The 23056-nt window shown below is 35.5% G+C and overlaps 1 protein-coding gene across 1 annotated transcript in view; it reads left to right on the top strand.

Moving 5' to 3' along the window:
- LOC127969164 (receptor tyrosine-protein kinase erbB-2-like) overlaps nucleotides 1-23056 on the top strand; it is a 36315-nt gene continuing 13259 nt past the window's right edge. The window contains exons 1-14 of the mRNA XM_052570935.1: nucleotides 1-261; nucleotides 14203-14354; nucleotides 16159-16348; nucleotides 17134-17262; nucleotides 17354-17425; nucleotides 17750-17865; nucleotides 17950-18091; nucleotides 18207-18335; nucleotides 18506-18632; nucleotides 19480-19553; nucleotides 19658-19748; nucleotides 20274-20476; nucleotides 21778-21910; nucleotides 22123-22213. Coding sequence (XP_052426895.1) covers nucleotides 183-261; nucleotides 14203-14354; nucleotides 16159-16348; nucleotides 17134-17262; nucleotides 17354-17425; nucleotides 17750-17865; nucleotides 17950-18091; nucleotides 18207-18335; nucleotides 18506-18632; nucleotides 19480-19553; nucleotides 19658-19748; nucleotides 20274-20476; nucleotides 21778-21910; nucleotides 22123-22213 — 1728 coding nt within the window. The 5' untranslated portion in view covers nucleotides 1-182. The remainder of the gene's footprint in view (nucleotides 262-14202; nucleotides 14355-16158; nucleotides 16349-17133; nucleotides 17263-17353; nucleotides 17426-17749; nucleotides 17866-17949; nucleotides 18092-18206; nucleotides 18336-18505; nucleotides 18633-19479; nucleotides 19554-19657; nucleotides 19749-20273; nucleotides 20477-21777; nucleotides 21911-22122; nucleotides 22214-23056) is intronic.

Genomic DNA, 23056 nt, shown 5'->3' on the forward strand with positions numbered 1-23056 from the left:
CACACACTGACTGGAGAGTCAGGCGCACTCCCTCCTGCCAGGAAGTTGTTGGTATTCGGGAAATAACAAAGAGACGAAACCAGGTATTTTAAACGCATCGAAACTACACGAGGGTGGTCCGTGTAACGTATACGGGGTTCTGGTATGAACTGGAGGACTATTAACTAATGGAGGACTAATCGATGGAGGCGGACAGAAGTTTTGGGCTCGTCTGGGTCCTGCTGCTGCTGTTGGGTATTACAGCCACTTCAGGGAGAGAAGGTAGGTCATCTCCACACATTCCCACATGATCCCCAAACTCCCGTATGGTATTACATACCACGTTAATGTGAAGTGACGGAGCAGATAGAGAGTTTAACACCAACAACAGCAGCTGAACACATTCTTGTGCAGAAACTCAAGTGGTTGACACCCCATTTACTCGGTTAAATACGCGACGCGACCGGCGCGCGGGGCCCACTGCATTTTTACGGGACTGTTTCGAGCGTTTGGTTTTGCCACTTTTAATGTTGACGAAATGTGAACCATACGTTGTTTTTATTATAGTAAACAACTTTACCATTTAAACCTGTATTCGTGTACCTAATTTGGACTAATATAATGTGGATAAATTCAGAAAATCCCATCGGAAAGTTTTTTTTTCTCACACCGTTGGCGCATTAATCGTAGGTGAAGTATGTCACACAAACTTGATTTGCAACTTCTGCATGACAATAGCGCTGAAACCTGACAGCCCAGAGTTCAGAAGTTTAACAGGCACAACTCCTGATATCTTAGTAAAAATACATAAAAAAGAGTTTTTAAATGTAATATTAATGACACCAAAATGTGATTCAAAATGTACTACACCCACAACTGTAATAATGTGCATCAATCAGACAGTATTAACATTTAACTGGGTCATGATCACAGAACAACAACAAAAACGATAATGACTATGATGCACATGTTATTATTTAAATACATATTTCATAATATAATAGCATGAATTGGGTCATGAATGCAGGACGACAACAACAACATAATAATAATAATATGATGATGATGATAATAATATTAATAATATAAGGCAGTTTCAGATATATAATGAGTAATAACCATTCACATGGGACTATAAGTGAGAGAATTACATGATGCTACCATGGAACATGCTCAAAAACACTATACATGAAACATGTTATTTATTATACATGTTATTAATTTAGTACCAATCCAAAACACCATATCATAGTAATAATATTGTGTTATTATTATATAACATTTGATATATAGGCCTAAAATATGGCAGACACATCAGTATGTAAAACGGTGGACTCAGTGATCTCACAGATTTACAAAATTGTGTTCAACATTTAATTGCTGTTATATTCCAGGTTAAGGTTTTTTTTTTTTTTTTTTTTGCATAACACACACACACACACACACACACACACACACAATCACTATGTCGTATACAATAATTAGTTTTTGTTCAGGTTTGCAAATTTATACAATTTCTTTTCACTGTTCTGTGTGTACAGTGCATGAACTTATTTGGAGGAAGAATTCATGTTCTTAGAAAATCAAACACTTCTTCCTGCTCGCCGAATGAAGTTATTCCAAAGGTCGTTTCTCTCAAAGTTCTGTGTAACTGTCAGCATCAGATTACACACGTAGCAAAACGAATGTGTCTTCAGTGTTGATGTTTTCATGTCCCCTAAATATTTTCAGCAAACTGTCTGTTGTCTTAAGCATTCTTGATGCTCTCAGATTGTCAACAGCCTGGAGATGCATTCAGTCTTGTTGACAAACAGGATCCATAACCAAAGGCATTGAGACATTTGCATGGGACATTGTTGACATGGGACCTCTATAATGTGACTGCATCTCCCATTCTCAAAACTAATCAAGATCAGTCCCTGCCAGTTTTGCCATCTGATTCTGTATGTGCATAAGTACATGTCATGTGTCCAAATAGTAAACTAACAGTCATTTCATTGCTGTGCTCAGTGGGCTTGTCTTTGTTATCAGTGGGTGCGGGTGTGCAAAGCTGTCTTAGATATGCTTTACATGTTTCATTGTTGAGTGTTTCGGGGCTGGTAATGGTTGCTTTTAGCAATGCTGTTAGGTGAAAGTGTCACCACACGTTTGCAGGTCCTCAGTCTCACATGGAGTATGGACATTTAGTATCAGAGGAGAGGCCTATTCACATCAAAGATAACAACTACAGCTAAAAAGTTTGAATAACTGTTCTAATTCTCTGAGAATAGAGACGTCCACACCACAGTTATAATGATAACAATAACTTGAACATTCTTGGTGGGAATATCCATCTCATCTGCTCAATGAATTGAAGGATACAATGGTAATAACATTAACAGGGACCCTATGACATTTAGTTTTCAGTGACAACAACATTTTATGGGGATTGATATTGTTTTAGAATATGCCTATTATAGAGGTAGGTTATATTATTGGCAAAGAATAAAGATTTGTGATTAGCTTGCTAAGTTAACCATTTCTTGTATTTTGCTTGTTCACTCTAGCTAGACTATAGTTTTCCATAGCAAACCAAAATATCCCCTTTCCTTTACCTCAAGAAACCGTAGCTAAAGGTAAGCAGGTAATCAACAACAACAACGTACAATTTCACTCTGTATCACGACATTTACCAATCTTCCTATCACCATTAGCGTGTGTATCGGTGTGTGTGTGTGGGCGGCAGGGTGCATAGCGAGTTCAGACCAAACTGGAGTAACGACGAGACGAGATGAATCCTCCAGTTACATGCAGCACTCTGAAAGCTGCTAGTTCACACCAATGCAACGAGACGGTGCGGTGCATCATCTTGATAGCACAATGACTCTTTGTACTTCTGTCCAACTTCTGACTTTTCAGCTATTTTTTGTTGCTGGATATATATCATTTGTTGCATCTAAATATGAATGAGGATACGGTTGTTGAAAAATCAAATTGTTATTGTTGTTCTTATTATCATTTAGGGGGGCTTAGGAACATTTTGGGATAGCTTCAGCCCCCCTAAAATTGGCCTAATGACGTTTAACTTTTGTTACAGTTTCCCCAGTGGTTCTTAACTAAGGTGGCCTTAGCTTAACTTTCAAGGGGGCCTTAAGATTAGAGCCCGACCGATGTGGATTTTTGGGGGCCGATGCCGATATTAACTCGAAAAGCCCCGATTTATAAGCCGATATTTTGATTTTGAAAATAAACTGGATATTAGACCCATTTCCTATAAACTGCACTTACACAACATTCAATAGCAAAATATCTGCCTGTTCTATGTATGTGGGCTGTATAAACCATTTTCTAGAAGGGATTTATGTTTTTAAAAAAAAGCCTTAGATTACAGTCTCAATGACTAAACAATTGCACATCAAAAGTATATATTTTTGAATGATCAAAAAACAGTCTGATTTTAAACATTTAACACTTTTACTTTCTTCCAGTTGAAGCTGGTTTTAACAGTCTGTGTGTGTTCTGTAAATAAATTATAATACTAAAGTTAAAGTATTTGCAGAAGTAGTCGCACACTTTGCTGCTACAGCATTCACCTTTTTCAGCCATCTGTAGGGCAGAAAGAGAGACAGAGAAAGAATAAGCATGTGTATTAATAATATAACCATGTATCATTACTCATGCCATCATTAGAATTAGAATTAGAATAAACAGGGATCTCCTACATAGGCAAAAATGAGAAATATATATATTTTATTTGGCAAGCAATAGGTATGACATATTACCTACATATATTTAACCATATTATTACAACATTTTCCTGATATGTCTGTAAAGCTGCTTTGAAGCAATCTGTAAAAAAGAAAAAAAAGAAAAAAGCGCGTGTTCAGCTCATATTTATTTACATGTCCTCTCTGGTTTAATCATTTCTGACGCACCTACTGTAGTTACTGTAACTACACTATATTTGCTCTCACAGACACATTCATAACGGACCCGTATATCTTCTCCTCTTCTCTTTGTGCAGGGAAGCGACGCGCACGCATCGAGTTAAAAACATCTCAACTTTTCAGAATGCCGCAAGGGCACTGCGGGTCATGTGACAAGAACTAACCAATCAGCTTCATCCTTTCCCGTAACAACGTTGAAAACTGAGCCAAGATGAAGGAACAGCTGTTCATAGCTGTATATGGATTGCCATTTTGAAATAAATTTAGTAGCAGAGCTACTGCGAGCGATTTTTAGTGCTGCAAATCCATTTATCCTTTGCTGAAATTTCCCCGTCTTCATGGAGAGAGCACGTCATGGTTGCTTAGCGAAGGCAGACGCCTCAGGAGCGATTCTGCTCGACCGCTTTGGAGAAGGAAAAAGCGGCGTGCCTAGCGTTTTCCACGCGTTTTTAGGCGCGATATGTAAACGGCCCCTTACGCGGTCATTATGTGGGAAACACTGCAGATATATTTAGAATAAGATAAACGCTAAAGTTATAGTTTGACCTCTTATTAACATTAGCGCTCTTCCACTGATAAACATGGTATTAGCTTTGTGGCTAATCTAATATAGCAATGCATTAGCGGCTGTAAGTGATGTTACAGAATATTTAGAAGTGATAATGATAGGACCGTTAGCTAGAACTACCACACCGTTTTTATATACAGTGTATGAACTAAATCATCTCACATGACGAACGACAGACTTACCGTCAAAACAGTACATCTCTGTGGCTTGGCTGATCGCTTTCTTCTATAGTGGAGTTGCAGACTCTCTGCAACTGCGGAGCTCCCTCTGGTGGGCAAACTATGCAACACTCATAACATGAGTGAAGCATGAGACTCTGTTTCTCATGTTTCATCGGCCGTTATAAACACCGATGGCGATTTAAATGCAATAAGCTCATATCAGCCGATAATATCGGCCGGCCGATATATCGGTCGGGCTCTACTTAAGATAACTTGAAATTATTTAAAATAAGACAAATTAAGAAATAAGATAAGGTTAAACAACTATACTGTAGATCAATAGATTTCTTATTTTAATATACTGCCTCAACAACTGTTTTTTTTCTATGAAAAATCAGCATTCACATTAAAGATGTTCATTATAACCGGTTAACTGTGAACCGAGAATTTTTGGCCGATTAATACAATCACTTAAACGGTTTAAAAAGTTTTTTTTTTTTTTTTTCAGTCATTTATTAAAATATTTAAAAAGGTTTTCTACATGGTTAAAATATGCAACGCTTAGCATATTGTAACGATAATCCCTTTGTAATCATCGGGAAGAAGGAGGCGGGAACCGGCGCACAATCAAAACATAATTTTAATATTGAAAATAAACACAAAACAGCGCACCAGCCCCTCACGGCCGACTGGTGCGCATAAATAAAAAGCAAACATAAAATAATGTCCCAGGCCTGGTCCTCTCTCCCTTCACGGTCGTCACTCCAGTTTTATATCCTTCCATCTCCTACGTGGGACTCGATACTAGCGGTGGGGCTCAGGTGTAGCTCATCTCCAATCACTACACCTGGCCTCACTCCTCGTTCCCACGCCTCTCGGCCCCGCCCCACTCGCCACACATATATAGCAAAAAACGTTGCGTATAAGTCACATTTTATTATTTCATTCAGAAATATGCCTAATGCTGACACAAAATGTTTATAAACATTATAATAAACACTGTAAACATAGCTAGGCTATATATGAGTTCTCCTTACTCAACAACAAAACCTTAAAAAAATAACAGTAGCCTATTTAGAAAAGAACAAGAATTAAAAATGTAAGAAGCTATAAACGACAAGCCAAAACAAATTAATTTAGGCTAAAATGAAACTGAAACCAACGTTGGGTCTCTCATTTGATACAAAATCAAATGTTTCCGTATTCTCAATGTATTTGAATACCAAAATATTATTTATTATGTAGCCTACTTCAATCTCCAATATATATAATTTTTTTTTCATATGTTTGACTGACTGTATTTTATTTTGCTAATGAACAGCATTATTGTCAAGGAATATTAATTTTCCTGTCTTGTCAGCCAATATACAGTGCAAGCATAAATGCGGCAGCACACACTGTATACCATTTCATATTAATGCGAAACAAAAATTATGAGCATGAAATGTTGTAGTTTTGTCATCAGTTAAGTCATGAAGTTTTCACAAAGGCGATTAAAACCTAAATATGTAAATATTTATTATATGTAAATCAGATTTAAGAAGTTTTCCAAACTGTTCGAGAGTACCCCAGCACTGTTTACCTCATGTAACATACCCGATTCAACTGCCCAGCCTATAGACCCCTTTTGCGCGGACGTCAGAGGTACGTCACGGCGCTAGCTGGAGGCAAAACAAACGGAAAACTGGAGGCGGCTAATACAAACCAACACAGGGTCGGCTACTCAAGGAGCTTAAAATGTCATCTTGTTGTGTTGTTGGTTGCCAGAATCGACGGAGAACATTTTATATACATTGTTGTGATTAATTGTGACCGGAATTTAAGAACATGGTAAGAAAGAATAAATACAGAAAGTTTATAATTAATTTGCAGTCTTAAGAATTTTTATTTCTAGAAAATATTTACATCTTAATAATAATTTTACTGTAATGTCACTCTTTATTTAATCTAAGGATTTATACGCCCTCAGTTTCTCTTTACTATACACGCTCGGTTTCTCTATCAGGTAAGTGTAGATGTCAGGCCACTCAATCGGAGGTAATCCTGTCAGATCGTCCATACAATGAGTAATTGTGTACGGGTCGACCAATCTTTCTGCCTCCAGCTAAGCCCCGCCCACACAAATACGTCACATTGTTTACCAACTGTAAAAGGGTCTATTAGTAAAGACTTTAATACCTGAAGTGGGTCAAAAAACGTAAAGAATTGTGAGAAAATATGATGCTTATAGGATCTGTGTCATGTTCAGCTACAGCAGCTCTTAAAGTAATAGCAGCAACAACAACAAAAAAACGTATAACCAACTGCTGTGATGTCTTTTAATCAAAGAACAAAATAAAAAAGAGGAAATCAATAACTTTTTAAAATGTTGGGTGGGTTTAATCGCGATTAATTACAGAAAAATGGGTGATTAATTTGTTGTTGTTGTTGTTTTTTTATTGATTGACAGCACTACTCTGAACGCATTTGACTTTTTGTCTTCTGTGGAACAGAAAAGAAGATGTTTAGCAGAATGTTCAAGCTGCTCTTTACAATACAATGAAAGTCAATGGTAAATACAGGCTGGTAAGCTACAAAAATGACAAAAAGCACCATAAAAGTGTCTAAATCTGGAGATGTAATCATTATGGCAGGATCCTCAAAATTAGTGTGATGTGTAATTACAGGATTACTTTATTTGTTTTTATTTGTCTTTATAGAACTCCCATGGACATTCCAAGACAGTTTACAGTCAATATAGACACTCAAGAATGAACCTGGGTAATACTACTGTTATGGACCAGTAATGGAGAATGGTCCCCCAGATGCTTTGGATCAAAAATAATTTCTTCAGTTTTCTTAGTGTTAACAATGAGATGATGGTCTTCACACCACTGTACAAAGTTTTTACATTTACATTTAGTCATTTAGCAGATGCTTTTATCCAAAGCGACTTACAAATGAGGACAATGGAAGCAATCATATATAAGTGCTATAACAAGTCTCAGTTAGCTTAAACACAGTACACGGCTTTTAAATAATATAATAAATAAAAAGAAATAGAGAAAGCTAGTGTTAGAGGTCTATATATATATATATATATATATATATATATATATATATATATATATATATATATATATATATATATATATATATATATATATATATATATATATATATATGATTTGTGGAAAGAAGAGAGGGGGGGTGTTTAGAAACAGTTTAATTCATAAAAATAAATCATGAGAACATGAACTAGATGACGTCATGTGCTAATTAGCATATTTATGACGTAAGTGCGTAGTATTGTATTGCCTCCCTATGCTCACATTCTGCAATTTAATTTAGCCATTTAATTTAATTCTCAATAAAACTGTTTTTATTACTATATTTTAATTTTTCTTTTTTCAGACAACGGAATTAATATTATAATGACTGAAACGTGATCCATTAAGACTACATAACCAGCTCTCAAACATTAATTTACACTAATGAAATCAAATACCCATATGATAAAGTCAGTGGTTCTGCTGTGACTGATGTCGGCTATACTTGCTTGTAAAATAGCAAGTAGGCGGGACATTGAGAAAGTCTGACTCTGCAGAGTGGTAAATACAGAGAGGCTGTGCGGCAGAGCCAGCCAAAGTAGCGCATTTTAAAATAAAATTGACTTTAATTAACAACGGATCCGTGATGAGTTTTGTGACCCGTCTCGCAACTAGTGTAGTAGCACTGATCACTTTGAGGGGGGATAAATTTATCCCCACCTGGGGATAAAAATAATTAAGCAGAGGCAGGGATACATTGACCAGAAAGGGGGAACTCCCATGTGTATATATATATATATATATATAAATTAATAATTTATTATTATCATTTTTTATTTATTTATTTATTTATTTTTACCTCCAAAAGAAAACTATAAATGTCCATATACATAAGTCCTAAGATGGCAGTGTCTTTAGAAAACTTAACAATAAAAGTGGTGGGATAACTACTCGTACAATCATTTGTATATAATGTAAACAAAATAGGAGCACTCACACATCCTTGTGGAACACCTGTATTCACAACTTTAGACTCAGATAATGCCTGATTCACTCTGACCTGCTGGGTCTTAGTGATACCACTTCATGATGTATGGATTCACAGACATCTGCCTAAGTTTACTGAGAAGGATGTGTGGCTGCAGAGGGTTAAAGGCAGAGCTGAAGTCCACAAACAGCAGTCTAGCATAGGCCTTGTTTTTTTTTTTTTAAGATGTTGTAAAATACAGTGTGTTATAGTTAATAAAGCATTGTCTGTTCCCCGATTGTCTTTGTAGGCAAAATGATACAGATCTAGCTGTCCCTTTATGTTTGACTTCAACTTCCCCACCATTAACTTTTCCAGATATTTAATTATAGTAGAAGTCAGGCTACTGGTCTATAATTATTATTTTCCAGAGGAGTATTATTGCCTTTTTCCAGAGAGATGAAACTGTATATGAATCAACAGACCTTTGAAAGACAGGGACCCAGGCTGATGTGATCCGCTGCACATGTCTTCAAAAGGAAAGCTGAGACCCCATCAGGGCCAGTTGCCTTATTAATGTTTGCTCTTTTAAAAAGTCTTGTGACTTCCCTGGGACTTATGGTGTTAATGACATTGTCCCGTTCTATCGAGAAGTCACGTGACTCAAACCTACTATAGAAATAATTCAAATAATTTGCCATAATATTATCATCTGTTGTGTGCAGTGTTTTTCTGGTGGGAATCATATTAGTTATAGATTTCATAGGAGCCCACGGTTTCTTTGTAATATTTACATGAAATGCAACAAACAAAGACATGCTTTTAAGGAGACACCACCGGTAAATACAGTATATATTTATTACACATCTGATATTAGGCTATTACATAAATACTATCCCTCACTTTTGATTTTCCCTTTCCCTCCAAAGTAAACACAAAAATAATCTATTAGACATTTCCAATACATTTGAATTGTGGACGTTACCTATAAATACAGATCAAATACAAAAGTACTTAAGCTCCATTAGACTGTCGACTATCACAGTAAATTGTTGATGCATATACTTTGATGACTTTATACTTTTAAAGATCACTATGTTTTCTATACCCATAAATATAAGTATTGAATGTTGCAACATTTTTAGACTTTAAAGAGCTTGAACATTAAAGTGGCAGATGGCATAACTGCAACAAATGCTTAGAATAAACAGAATGTTATTATCTGTTGATGTAGACACTTGCATAGTTATTGTTATAGTTATGGTATGAACACTGGAGGAACCTTTTCCATAGATCCTAGAACTATTGGCGGAAGTTCCCGCTTTTTGGTGTGTTTAGCTCATGCTTCAAAGTAGGGTCTAAAACAGTTCTATGGGAACCTCCAGTGATGTAAGTGCATGCTGATTGGCCAAACACATATGAAACACTGGCTACCTAGCATTTTTAAAAAGCCATGTAAAAATATTTACTCCATGAGCATGGAAAACAGCAGTAATGGCTTGTACCTGTTGTCCACAGTGTTGTGTTCTTTTCTCAGCCTCCATGATAACACTGCTAGTTGCCACAGGAGATTTAGTCAGATTTTCACGCTCATTTAATCACATCAATTGTGAAAGTGAAAGTCGTGACATTTGCCAAGTATGGTAACCCATATTTGGAATTGGTGCTCTGCATTTAACCCATACAAGTGCACACACACAGCAGTGAGAAGTGAACACACCGTGAACACACACCCAGAGCAGTGGACAGCTATATATCCAGCACCCAGGGATCAACTGGGGGTTCAGTGCCTTGCTCAATGGCAGTTTAGCCATGTGTATTCAGGGTGGAAGAGAGTGCTGTTCTTTCACTCCTTCCCACGTACAACTCCTGCCAGCACAGAGACTCGAACCTGCGACCTTCGGGTAACTAGTCCAAGTCTCTAACCATTAGGCCACAGCTGCTCCTGGGCCTAATGGTTAATTGTGCATTTACATTCCATCTCTGTTATCACGAAACCAACGACACACAGATTTTTGATGTATTTACATTCACAGCTTCATGTGACTATAGTCTCTTTAGAAGCTCTAAACCCATAACTAGATGAATATTGAAACTTCAAAAATCCCTTTACCGAAAGGGTTTTACTGTGCAAACTGAACTGTTAAAGCATTGCTAATATCAAAACCCTATAAAAAAAATCTAGATAATCCAGTTGAACTCATTAATGCACTTTCGACTATGGTGCAAGCAATAAAGAATGGTGTAACTGTGGCTTTGCTTACCTGCGGGAAGGTTTCTATAAGTTAAGTATGTGCAAGTTCATTCTCCTGTCAGGAATGCTTGCATGCTTTACTCCAGCATATGCATGCGTGCGTCCCATATGTATTAGGTATGCATGTAGCAGTGTGTCAGAACAGACTAATATACACTTCACAAACACAGAGACACAAGGTCTGGTCCAAATCCTGTTCTTCTTGTCGGTTGAGTAATTCTTGTTTGTTGTGTGACTATGTGCAAGAGAGCAAGAATAGAATTTGCACTGATATGTTTTGTTAAAAGCTGAGAAAAAAAGATTAAGTTTTTCTCTGCACCATATTTGTGACTAACACTATTTTGTTTATGCCCTTGATTCAGAAACTGAATTCAAAATCATTATGTGCACTTAAACGTTCCCTTTAGTTGAGTGTTCTTGTCATTACTTTGTTTGTTTTATTGATTTTAATGTACTGGCTAGTCCATTGAGCAGCATTTGAGGTCGTTGACTGAAGGACACAAGCTTAGAGATCCTGATTCTGTGGCCAGGATCATAAGGGACGTTTTTGCGACAAGCTTTGGTGTTTCTCTTATTATAGCTGAGGTCAGGAGTTGGTAGGCAGCACTTGATCTTTGGTCGCCGTAAACGTTCAGCTTCTACTCTGTTGTTTGTATTGTTGTCTGTGAGATCAGTCTCCCTGGCAGCAGCGGTTAACAGCATTTGGCAGCTGAAAACCTATTAAAAGTACATGCTAGCGAAGTACACACTCCACTTCCTGTCTGGCCGCACACCAAGAGTAGGTGTGGTGAATTTGCTCACAGCACAGGTAAAGAGCACTGATTTATATTCAGTCTGTCTCTCCTGTGCTGTGCCTTGTGACACGAAAAGTTTCCAATGACACAAGGAATGTCTCTATACTGGTGTGTAGACGATGGTCTCTTGTTTTACTACTACACACATAGGGCTCTATGAAATCCTTTTATTTTTTCCCCCATATTTTTTTTTTTTCACATTTTCCTTTTTTTCCCTCTACAACATGAAATATTAGTACTTTAATTTTACAGTTGTACTGAAACAAAGTTATTATTATTACTTTTTTGTCCTGTTTGTAATTATCAAAAGCATGTATAATTAACTGAAATAATATAACGGATAACGTGTAACAATAGTTTATTAAAAATTTTAACAAAAATAACATTTAGGGCCCTAAGAAATCTGTTTAATCTTACCCAAATTCCATGTTTTCCATTATCCCATCAGGATTTGTTGACTGATTTTATTACATATATATAGACTTGTAATAAATGTCTATAAATTACATTTATAGACATTTTATAGGAGAACTTTTAATTAACTGAACTTCGCATGTATGCCACATGATGTGTGTCATTGTTGATATCAGTCATATTTAAAGTTCAGTGCAGATTTGTATATGTGTGTATACATGCCATCTTCAAATTTCCTTGAACAGACGGGTTTTTTTGTTTGAATATACACTTAATCTGCAGTCTAAAACCTTTCTGTTAACGCAAAGGATGATTGACAGGGACAGGCTTTCAATCAAGTCTCATATTGTTAATAGTTTCTATTTGTTTGTAGTTTGTTTTATAACCCTGTTGCAGGGCAGTTAATTGTATATATTTGTAACCAATTAATATATATTTATTACCTATATTCTTAAAGCGTCAAAGAAATGATGTATATTTGAATCAATGAGATTATTTTATCTAGGGCTGCACGATTAATCAGAATAAAACTGAAATCATAATATTAAGTGGAATTAGCAGATTTCAAAGGCTGTGAATGCCAATGTGTAATTATATAGTAAATCCGCTGTGTCTTTCAAAGTGAAGCGCAACACTATGTTCTTTTACACACAAGCAGCTCATGATCCAGTTTTCAGAGTCTCGGAGTGACTCGCATCACATATAATGCTGCTTTACTTTTTTTGTAGATTCTTGGTGTTTTATGTTGTCTTGTCCCTCTGTTTGTTGTTTATTGTTAAGAATGTCCATGCAGAAGTCAGATAAATAAAGAATACTACTACTGTTTATAAGTCAAGAATCACCAATAAAATAACCATATCAGCCAGTTAAATGGCCTGGGTAATATATTGATTTAAACAACTGCATGGAAAAAAATCGAGCAAAATAAGAGGTACTCAGAGCGAGTGTCTGTGTGTGTGTGTGTGTGTAAACCTGTTGGTTTGGATGTCATTGGCAATACATTGAGGTGTAAAACAACTGCATTTCAACCAGTCTCAGTCAGGTGCAAGTAGGAGTTAAAAAAAAGATTATGTAGAAACAGAAGTTCAATGAGCCTAGAAAGAGAAAGGGCCCACAGAGACATGGACTAATAGAGTTGTTTTCTCCAGCCGCCCCTCACACACTCATGCACACAGATGAGGAATAGTTAGGATGATGAAAGAGGACCAAACGGAACTTGGAAAGGAAATGTGAACTGGAGAAAACAGTGACTTGTTATTCAGTCTCCATCAGCATGCATTAATATATCACTTCTGTTAGTGGACAAAAACAGCTCTTTCAGTAATGCTTTGACACGTTAAAGCAATAGCTTATTTAAAATATAATAAAAAGCACACTTATTTGCACTTTTTAATCAGTGCAGCTCTGACATTAAAAAAACATTTCAAATCTGTGTAATAATGTGTGCAGATTCATCAATTAAGTACAGGATATCCTGGCATTCACTGACTTGTGTGAAATGTTATCAAACAATCAACAAATGAAGAGTTCAGATTGAGTGCTGTCTGAAACTTTGTTCTAAAATTAGCTCCTATATTTATGTTAAGTTATTTCACTTTAATTGCGTAGAAATGACCTATATTTTGCCATTAGAGTAAAAATACTGAACATAGAAGCCTGACAAGATGCTAATTTCGAGAGAAATTACAGATGGCACTTAGAGGTTTTTGCATCTAAACTCTTCAAACAGACCAGTGAATCTATAGAGAGAATTTGAGAAGTTTTGGTTTACAGTCCAGTACAGTCAAATGTTACCCTGCAGTTTACAGTGCCTTACTTTATAGGCAGTACTCTGAGTTTGATTTCCATTCTTTTATTTTATAGAACATAAGGGGTCAGGAATTAGGGCTGCAACTAGCAGTTATTTTAAAATTTTAACTAATGAAATGTTTATAAACCAAATATTTATGCTCAAATTGGTAACTGGAAACATTTGTGTAATGTTGCTTCTGCACTGCTAGATGTTAGCATGTCTAAGATACCTTCCATATAGGTCAGTGTGACAATAACAAATAATCCATATCATTTTATCCATCCATGCTGATGTGTACATCTTTGTTTTATTTTTCAGTATGTGTTGGGACCGATATGAAGTTGGCTTTACCCTCCAGTCTTGAGAATCATTATGAAATGCTCAGGCTCCTGTACACGGGCTGCCAGGTGGTTCATGGTAACCTGGAGATCACACACCTGCAGGGAAACCCAGATCTCTCCTTCCTGCAGGTACGGGTCTGTTGTGTGTATCTCTACTAGTGTTGGGCGATATGCTCAAGTTTCATATCAACATATCATCAACATGTAAGATTGCGATACATTATATTATTGTGCCAATTTATTTAATTATTTATTTCTTAGTTTCATTGCCGGAAAGTGAACCTACTCTAGCGTAAGGCTGTCCTCCAGCGTCAGTCATCCTATGACTGGATTTGCATTTAAAGGGTTAGTTCACCCAAAAATGAAAATTAGCCCATAAATTACTCACCCAAAAGTCATTATAGGTGTGACTTTCTTTTTTCAGACAAATACAGTAGGGAGTTATATAAAAAATTGTCTTTGATCTTTCAAGCTGTATCATTGCACTCAGTGGGTGTTGCATGCATCAGTCCAAAAGAAGTTAAATAAAAAGCACCCATCCATAAAAAAAAGTGTTTCACACGGCTCTGAACCAAGGACTTCTATAGCAAATCGATGTGTTTTTGTAAGAAAACTATATAAATATTCAAAATGTAATAATCACTTTAATGTAGCTTGCCTTACTGTTGTAAATGGAAGCAGTTCCCGGCGAATGACGTATGAGGTCGGATTTGCACATGTGACGCTCAGAAGTGACGCACACGGAAGCACAGGGGAGAGATCAAATCAACACAACTCACTGATTAGAAGTACATAGTCTGTATTTGTAAAGAAGAATGTCGGAAGATTTCAATGTAAGCCAAGAAGAGACTAGTTTTGCTTTGCTTAAGTAAGGAAACTTTGCTTCCTTTGCTCCTGTTAACAAATGTTGGTTTTCATGAGACTTAGCAGCACATGCGCAAAGCCGACCTCATACGTCATCTTCCCGGAGCTGCTTCCTTGTACAACTGTTGGCGCAAGCTAGATTAAAGTGATTATCACGTTTTGAATATGGATATTATTCTTACAAAAACACATTGATTCGCTACAGGAGACTTTTGTTTACCCCCCAGAGCCATATGAGACACTTTTTTTAATGGATGGGTGCATTTTATATAACTTCTTTTGGACTGATGCACTGCAACACCCACTGAATGGATGAGGATGACTTGAGGGTAAGTAATTTATGGGCTAATTTTCATTTTTGGGTGAACTAAACCTTTAACATGATAACAAATTAACAGAAACATTGTAAGTTAAGCTACTATTCATAATGCTTACATTTCCTCGGTTATTCAAAAAGTAGCTACAGAAAACGAGCAAAAGACATCATCATAAGCTCAGTCTAGTGCGAGTTTATGCATTTTAAAAACACTCCAGTTATAGTCAGTATCAGCTACACTATATATGATGAATAAATATCTTATACTTACATCGCACCTACATCTTCACTTTGTTCTTTATGATGAGAGAATTCATGAGTCTGTCTATCATCAATACACAATACTATTGTCTGTTGGCACAACCCTAATCTCTACAGTGCTTTTTATTACACAGCAGATGTAAATTGGAGCAAAACCCTTTCTACATTCCTGTTCAATTTCTTTGCTACTGTGTAAATAATCACAATGTAATTAATAATGTGTATGTGCAAGTTTCTTAAAGTCTACAATACTGTTTAATATAGATGCTTTAAATTAAACAGGCACAATAATATTTTAAAGCTCAAAGGGTTGTGCATTACATGAATGACCCATCTTAACATAGGCCTACTACTTCAAGTAAAAAAACAAAACAAAAACAGATTGGAATAATAGATTGCTATTTATTTAATGAAGTTACTCGCTTATAATGAGTCTCAATTTCAATCAGATTTTAAAATGAAAATATGTGCTTGTATTTTGTTGGTCTGTAGGGGATTGTGGAGGTTCAGGGGTATGTGCTGATAGCTCACGTCTCAGTGCGTTCAGTTCCTCTGGACAATCTGCGGATAATACGAGGCAGTCAGCTTTATAACTCCAGCTATGCTCTCGCTGTACATAACAACATCCACCACAGTCAGACGGACCTCGGCCTGACACAACTACGCCTTAAGAGTCTTACAGGTAAGGAGTTTGGGTCAAATTTATATGCATTTCAATTTATAGGCTTATACATTTTTTTATATTGCTTACTACTTTAATTTCTTAAGTCACTTGAGATTAAATGGATGATCTAGTTGGTCTAGTTATGAGATGCCACAGATAAGTTTGTTTTCTCTGTAAATGAATAAAAAAATTAAGTCATGAAAATTTCAGTTGTGAATATACACTTTTATGGTCAGCTTTAAAAATGAGCTCTTTGTGAGTACTTGTGTATTTAGTAAATCCAGCTCAAATGATATCATCAGACTGTCAGATGAGAGTACCTGCTAGTGTGATTCACTGGGTGACAAATGCTACTAGGTAATAACTACAGAGCACAAAGTGGTGGAAAATTCTCACATTTTCTGTAAGATCTTGTGGGCCAAATGGACCATTGTCTATTGTTAATGATGTAGTGAGGCATGAAGAACTGATCACGAAGTGGTAACTTTTAAACAAGCAGTTTTATTTTGGTCAAACAGTGAATTTGCTTGACCAAATTGACCCTAATTTGTAATGTACAATGGGAATATTTCCTCCTCACTCAAAACTTCCTATTGCAGATCTTCCAATTGAAATGACTGGATTTAAAATGTGAATTTTCGCAAAGCGAATATAAATGTGAACACACTTTTATGCTCTGTTTAAAAATATTTCAAAATTGAAATTGCTCTTTGTGTGTGCCTTTGCTGTTAAATAATTTTAAAAACGTTATGCACTCAAGGAAGTGGAACCCTTTGAGTAAAACGATTGCTTATGTTTCACAGAAATCCTGCTTGGCGGGGTTTATATTTGGGGAAATGCTCAACTGTGCTTTCCTCAGAAAATTAACTGGGAAGACACTGTAACTAAAACTGAAAACAAACTACTGCACCTGCAAGAAACGCCAAAGAACTGTGAGTTCACTTCTAGAGAACTATACCACCATACAGTACATCAGAAAAAATGCATCACTGTTATTTCTCAATAATTCTTATCTTTTTTTAGGTCCTAGTTGTTCTCTAGCTTGTCCTCAAGGCCGTGGATGCTGGGGAGAAACGGATCAGGACTGCCAAACATGTGAGTGTCACTGGCATATCAGCATGTTTTTTGAGTTTGTTAACAAAAAATGAGCTTAGAATTGATTCAGTTAAAGTCAATCTTAAATTCTCATATCATATTTTATAAATTAACTTCCATGTCACTGAATTACATAATCATATAATTTTTTCAATATTATAAGTATTTTTTTAGTAGTTAATGAGCATTTTTTAGTGATACATGGCAAAACTAATATCTGTTTTGACTACTGTGTTAATTATTTTGACAATATTCCATCTAGTTTATCTGAAATGTAATGAAATTATTTTTTTGTGACAATTACGTGTGCCTCTTTCTCTACAGTGACCTTTGTGCTTTGTTCATCTGGCTGTTTGCGCTGTAAGGGTCCGAAACCCAGCGATTGCTGTCATGTGCAGTGTGCCGCTGGGTGCACGGGGCCAAAAGACACAGACTGTCTGGTAAAAAGATCATAATTATTGCATTATATCATTCATATGTAACTGAAATGAAATAATATCTGTTTTGCCCCATTGCATCTTTAGGCCTGTCGTCACTTCAATGACAGTGGGACATGTAAAGACAACTGCCCCCCACCCACCATCTATGACCCCAACACATTTCAGTCCAAACCCAACAAGGACAAAAAGTTCAACTTTGGAGCCACTTGTGTTAAACAGTGTCCTCGTATGTAAAACTTTTCATTTACTAACAAACTATCACGCTGTAGTGTATGTCCACAGGCCTTGATTTTTCTTTCTCTGTGTGTGTATGATATATGTTGCACTTTCTACATCTTTAGATAACTATTTGGCAATGGAAGTGGCGTGTACAATGGTCTGTCCCAAAGCGAACAAGGAAGCCATTACTGTTGAGCCAGATGGCAGTGAAACACAGAAATGTGAAAAATGTGAAGGAGAGTGTCCAAAAGGTTTGTATGTATAAGTGTGCATATGCTTCTACGTGATGCTAATGTTCAAGCTGCAATTTAGAATGTGTTATTGAGTTCATAACAGTTAATGTATATATCTTTGCATATGTTAGCATCCTTTCTTCTATACTTATTTTATAATGTTAATTAACATATGTGATGTCTGTTAGTGTGTTATGGACTAGGAATGGGAAACCTTCAAGGGGTGTCAGTGGTGGATGCCACCAACATTGGCATGTTCTTAGGTTGTGAGAAAATCTACGGCAGTTTGGCTTTTCTATCAGACTCCTTCAAAGTGTAAGCAAGGATAGTTGTTCCCCTTAAAATTCCAATACTGGTTCTCATGTTGCTTCTGTGGAACACAAAAGGAAGTTATTAAGAACATTTAGCTACACAAAAAAATACATTCACATGATACATGAACTATATTCATATGATAGATTTGTGTTTGAAACGGACTGAAATGTAAACGTTTTCCCTTCAGCTTTAGCTCTCAAACTGTCGATCTCTTTTATTCAACAAGGAAATATGCATAAACTCGCCGAAGCATTTACAGAATAAATTGCAAAAAAACTCACATGACCTTGCCTCGAGATCATGTGATTGAGTAACTGGCCTAACCAGCAGATCAATCCATTGCACACCATCTATTGTTGTCACCATGAAATGCATGAGCCACAGTGATCAAAATGATATCATTATGTCCCAGAACTGTCTCTCATGATTGTGTCACAAAATCAGGCGTTTGCCTTTGAAGGCAAGATAACCTAACAGCATTTGTTATTGCGTTTCGTCTGGTGTGCTCTGAGGTGAAAGTATTGTTTAAGAGTCACAGGCTTACCTGGTTGCAAGATCTTTTTTTATTATTTTATTACTCGTGATTTGTGCCAGATTCCCAGGAAGTGAAGATTTTGTTCTCTTAAACACATCGGATGGAAACAGTGCAATGTGTAAATGTTTGATGCAATGTTCCTTTTGTGTTTCACAAAAGAAATAAAGTCATATGGGTGTGCAATGACATGAGGGGGAATAACTAGCTGACTTTAAATAATTTATTCTAATCTAAATATTTCTATTCATGAGTGTTGTAGTGTTATACCTATTGTTACACTTATTTTATTAAAATCTCGTGTTGTTAATGCAGAAATGCAGCTACCAATTCATCTGGACTTCAGCGGAGCGACCTGGAAAAGTTAAAGACAATAGAAGAAATCACAGGTGAAAATCAGAGTTCATATGGACTTGCATCATAAAGATATAGTTGTTCCAGTCAATCATTAAATGAAATTAGCATTTGTAATAACTATATATTTGTATTTCAGGATATCTGTACATAGATACATGGCCAGATTATTTGCTTGATCTGAATGTTTTTGAGAACTTGAAGGTGATCAGAGGAAGAATGCTTTACAAGTAAGTATATGTGGTTCTTACTTGAAATGTATCTCTTCTTTTGCTTTTTGTTCCTTATTTCCGGTTTCGTAATTCTGCCTTCAAACATATGTGACTTGCTAGACTATTTACCCACTTTTCTTGTTTGTCTAATGTCTAGTTAGACTTTTCAAACCTGCTCTTTCCTGTTAGTTGTAAAAGTTAATGATTATCCTGTACACCTGCTGCACGTTTTACCAGGTTTTTTTTCCCTTTCATTGCTTCAAGTCAATTCTAACCACAAAGACTGAAAAGGGAATGTATTTAGTTAATTTATGAGAGTGTAGGTCATTTTTCACACTTACTCAAAATAAAGATTGACACACACAAATGAGGCTATGATAGATTAGTAGCTTTACAAACTAAAACCCACCCAGATCAATTCAGCATTATAGCAATTACATTTGCACAAGCAAACTAGTCAGTTTTTCTGCTTCAGTGTATAAATCTAGTAATCTACTTGGTGATTCTAGTTCATGTATTTAAATCATCTTTCTCTCTCTGCAGGGGTGTTTTCTCTTTGGGAGTTCAGTCTTTGCAGATCAAGTCTCTTGGGTTGCGTTCCTTGCGCAGTGTCAGTGGAGGCATAGTACTGATTCATAATAACTCCAGACTGTGCTACACCTCCTCTCTGCCCTGGAACTCACTGCTCCACCCCACACAGGGACCCAACCTCATCAGCAACAACAACCAAGACCAGCAAACATGTGGTTAGAGCCCATTCTTGTGTTTGTCTGACTGGAGCGAGGCATGCTGTACAATACAGTCATTTTAAATACAGTCATGAATACTGTGCATCTTTAAGCATGACACATAGCAGAGCGACTATATGCACATCAGGGCGTTGAGTACCTTGTCGTTTTTTCAAAACAGTTAATAAATAAAATTATTAAATAACGTAATTAAAATATTATGTACGCAAATTTCCATTAAATTTTAACCCTGCAATTCCTACTGTATCATATTTTACATGCACTTTTCTAACCAAGGCCTCTGAATGAATGATATTTAATTTCTCTGTGAAAATTTTACATTTAATTTAATTTAATTTAATTTTTATTTTCTGAAGGAAATGTAAGAATAGCTTTTATATTGTTACAAATATTTTAAAATGAACACTTACTGGGCTGAAGCAGCTTATGTTTACTTGATTTCCATACATGGTTTTTAGATAAACATCAGGCTTTTGAGGAATGTTTATATGTTAATATCGTGAAATACTTACAAATATATAGTACTGTGAGATACAGATTTCTAAACATTATAAAGATATAAAAAAGTTATAAGGATCTCATTGGTTTACATTACAAGCTATTGATTTAATATTATTTTGGCCATATAAATATTAGAAATTTTATATTAGAAACCAAATGGTTAGTTTGGGCCTCTGAATTTTTTCCTCATCGAGAATGAGCTCCTTATTCTTCTGAATCATACTATATAAGGCATCAGATCCTGATATATCAAATAATAAAAAAAACAAAACATGCTAACTTGATTGCTTAATACTTGATTTGAGACATTATTTAGTTTACAACATCAAAACTGTCTGTGTTTTCAAATTACACTAAAATGTTTTTGAAATATGTTTATTTCATGCTAAGTATACTACAAATATATTTACATATTTACGTACTTAATAAAAAAAACTCTGTTCTTATGGTATATATACAATATATATATATATACATAATCCCAATATAAGGCTTAATTATATATATTTTTATTAAATTTTATATAGTTTAATTATATTTATTTTTTATATCTGTAAGTCTTGAGAGATATGTTAGTGAATATGTTCATAGATTTGAACTACTGTATACTTAGTATGAAATAAATTTATTTTAAATATATTACTTTTTTACTAGGGTATGCATTGTCTGAATACATTTTTCAACTTATGTTAAAAAATTTGTTTGTTCCTACTTTTTAATTTTCCCATAATGAGTAATATTCCATAACATACTTCACTATGGAATCAAACACAGGACATTCTTCTCTCTGCGTGTAGTTTCAGAGGGGAGAGTATGTGACCCCCTGTGTGCAGATGCAGTCTGCTGGGGGCCGGGACCCAGTCAGTGTGTGTCATGTGTGAATTACAAACGTGGGACGGAGTGTGTGCAGCAGTGTAATGTCCTACAGGGGTGAGTACTGTATGAATAAGGAGATTTTGTTGTGTTTACTTACTAAAGTACATATTATGAACAGGACTCTTCCATTATTTCAGTTTCAGACTTATATATCAATAACTGATAATGTCAAACAATAGAAGGATTCATATGCTGTTGTAGTTTTTAAACTCAACTGTTTACTCTACTGATTACTGTTTTCTGTACTTCAAATGCATTTCCCACAGGTCAGTGCGGGAGTTTGAGGATGGATTAAACTGTGTCCCTTGCCATTCAGAGTGTAAACCAGTCAACGACTCTGCCTCCTGTACAGGCCCAGTAAGATGTTAATGCAGAAACAAATATATTACCCTAACCCTACCTCTAAACCTACCCCTCACACAAAACGTTCTGCATTTTTAGATGTTCAGAAAACATTTAGTATGATTTATAAGCTTGTTTCCTCATGGGGACCCAAAACATGTCCCCACATTTGGTCCCCATAATGTAGGTAATACTAGATAGACACACACACATACACTCACACATATATTTTAAATAATATATAAAATGTCACCAAAAATACAAATTTATTGAAATACAAATATATGCATTAATTACTCACCTTAATGCTGTAAAATTAACAAAAATGTAGCATAAATTAAACAAAAATCTAATGTATTGTGATTTGTTGTACAAACTAAATATTATTCAGACACCAGATATCATTTATATATATATATATATATATAAAAACCGTAATGTATACAAATTTAAGACCAAAAATTATTAAGACAGTTTGACCTGACCAGGTTTTGCTTAAGTGTTTTTTCTTTAAATGCCGATGTTACCTTTTTACACCACAGACTGATTTTGTATATTTTTTTCAGAAAAAGATTCAGAATTTGTATCATTTGTTAATGTAAAAAAATCTTGTGTAATTTAACTTGTGTTTGTTTGTTTATTGGCTGGTTTTTATTGTATTTGTTATACTTAAAAATGCTGAAAGTGTCTGCATAAATTTTGGTTTGTTTATATATTCTGTGGTGTTGCGTTGGAAAATATAGTCATACAGGTAGAACCACATGTAGTTGAGTAAATAATGAATTAGAATTTTCATTTTTCATTAGCATGTGTTATTTTGACGTGAAGATTTTATTTTAACAACTACTATTAATTAAG

Source organism: Carassius gibelio, chromosome B12 (genome assembly GCF_023724105.1).
Source record: "Carassius gibelio isolate Cgi1373 ecotype wild population from Czech Republic chromosome B12, carGib1.2-hapl.c, whole genome shotgun sequence".
Taxonomy (NCBI): domain Eukaryota; kingdom Metazoa; phylum Chordata; class Actinopteri; order Cypriniformes; family Cyprinidae; genus Carassius; species Carassius gibelio.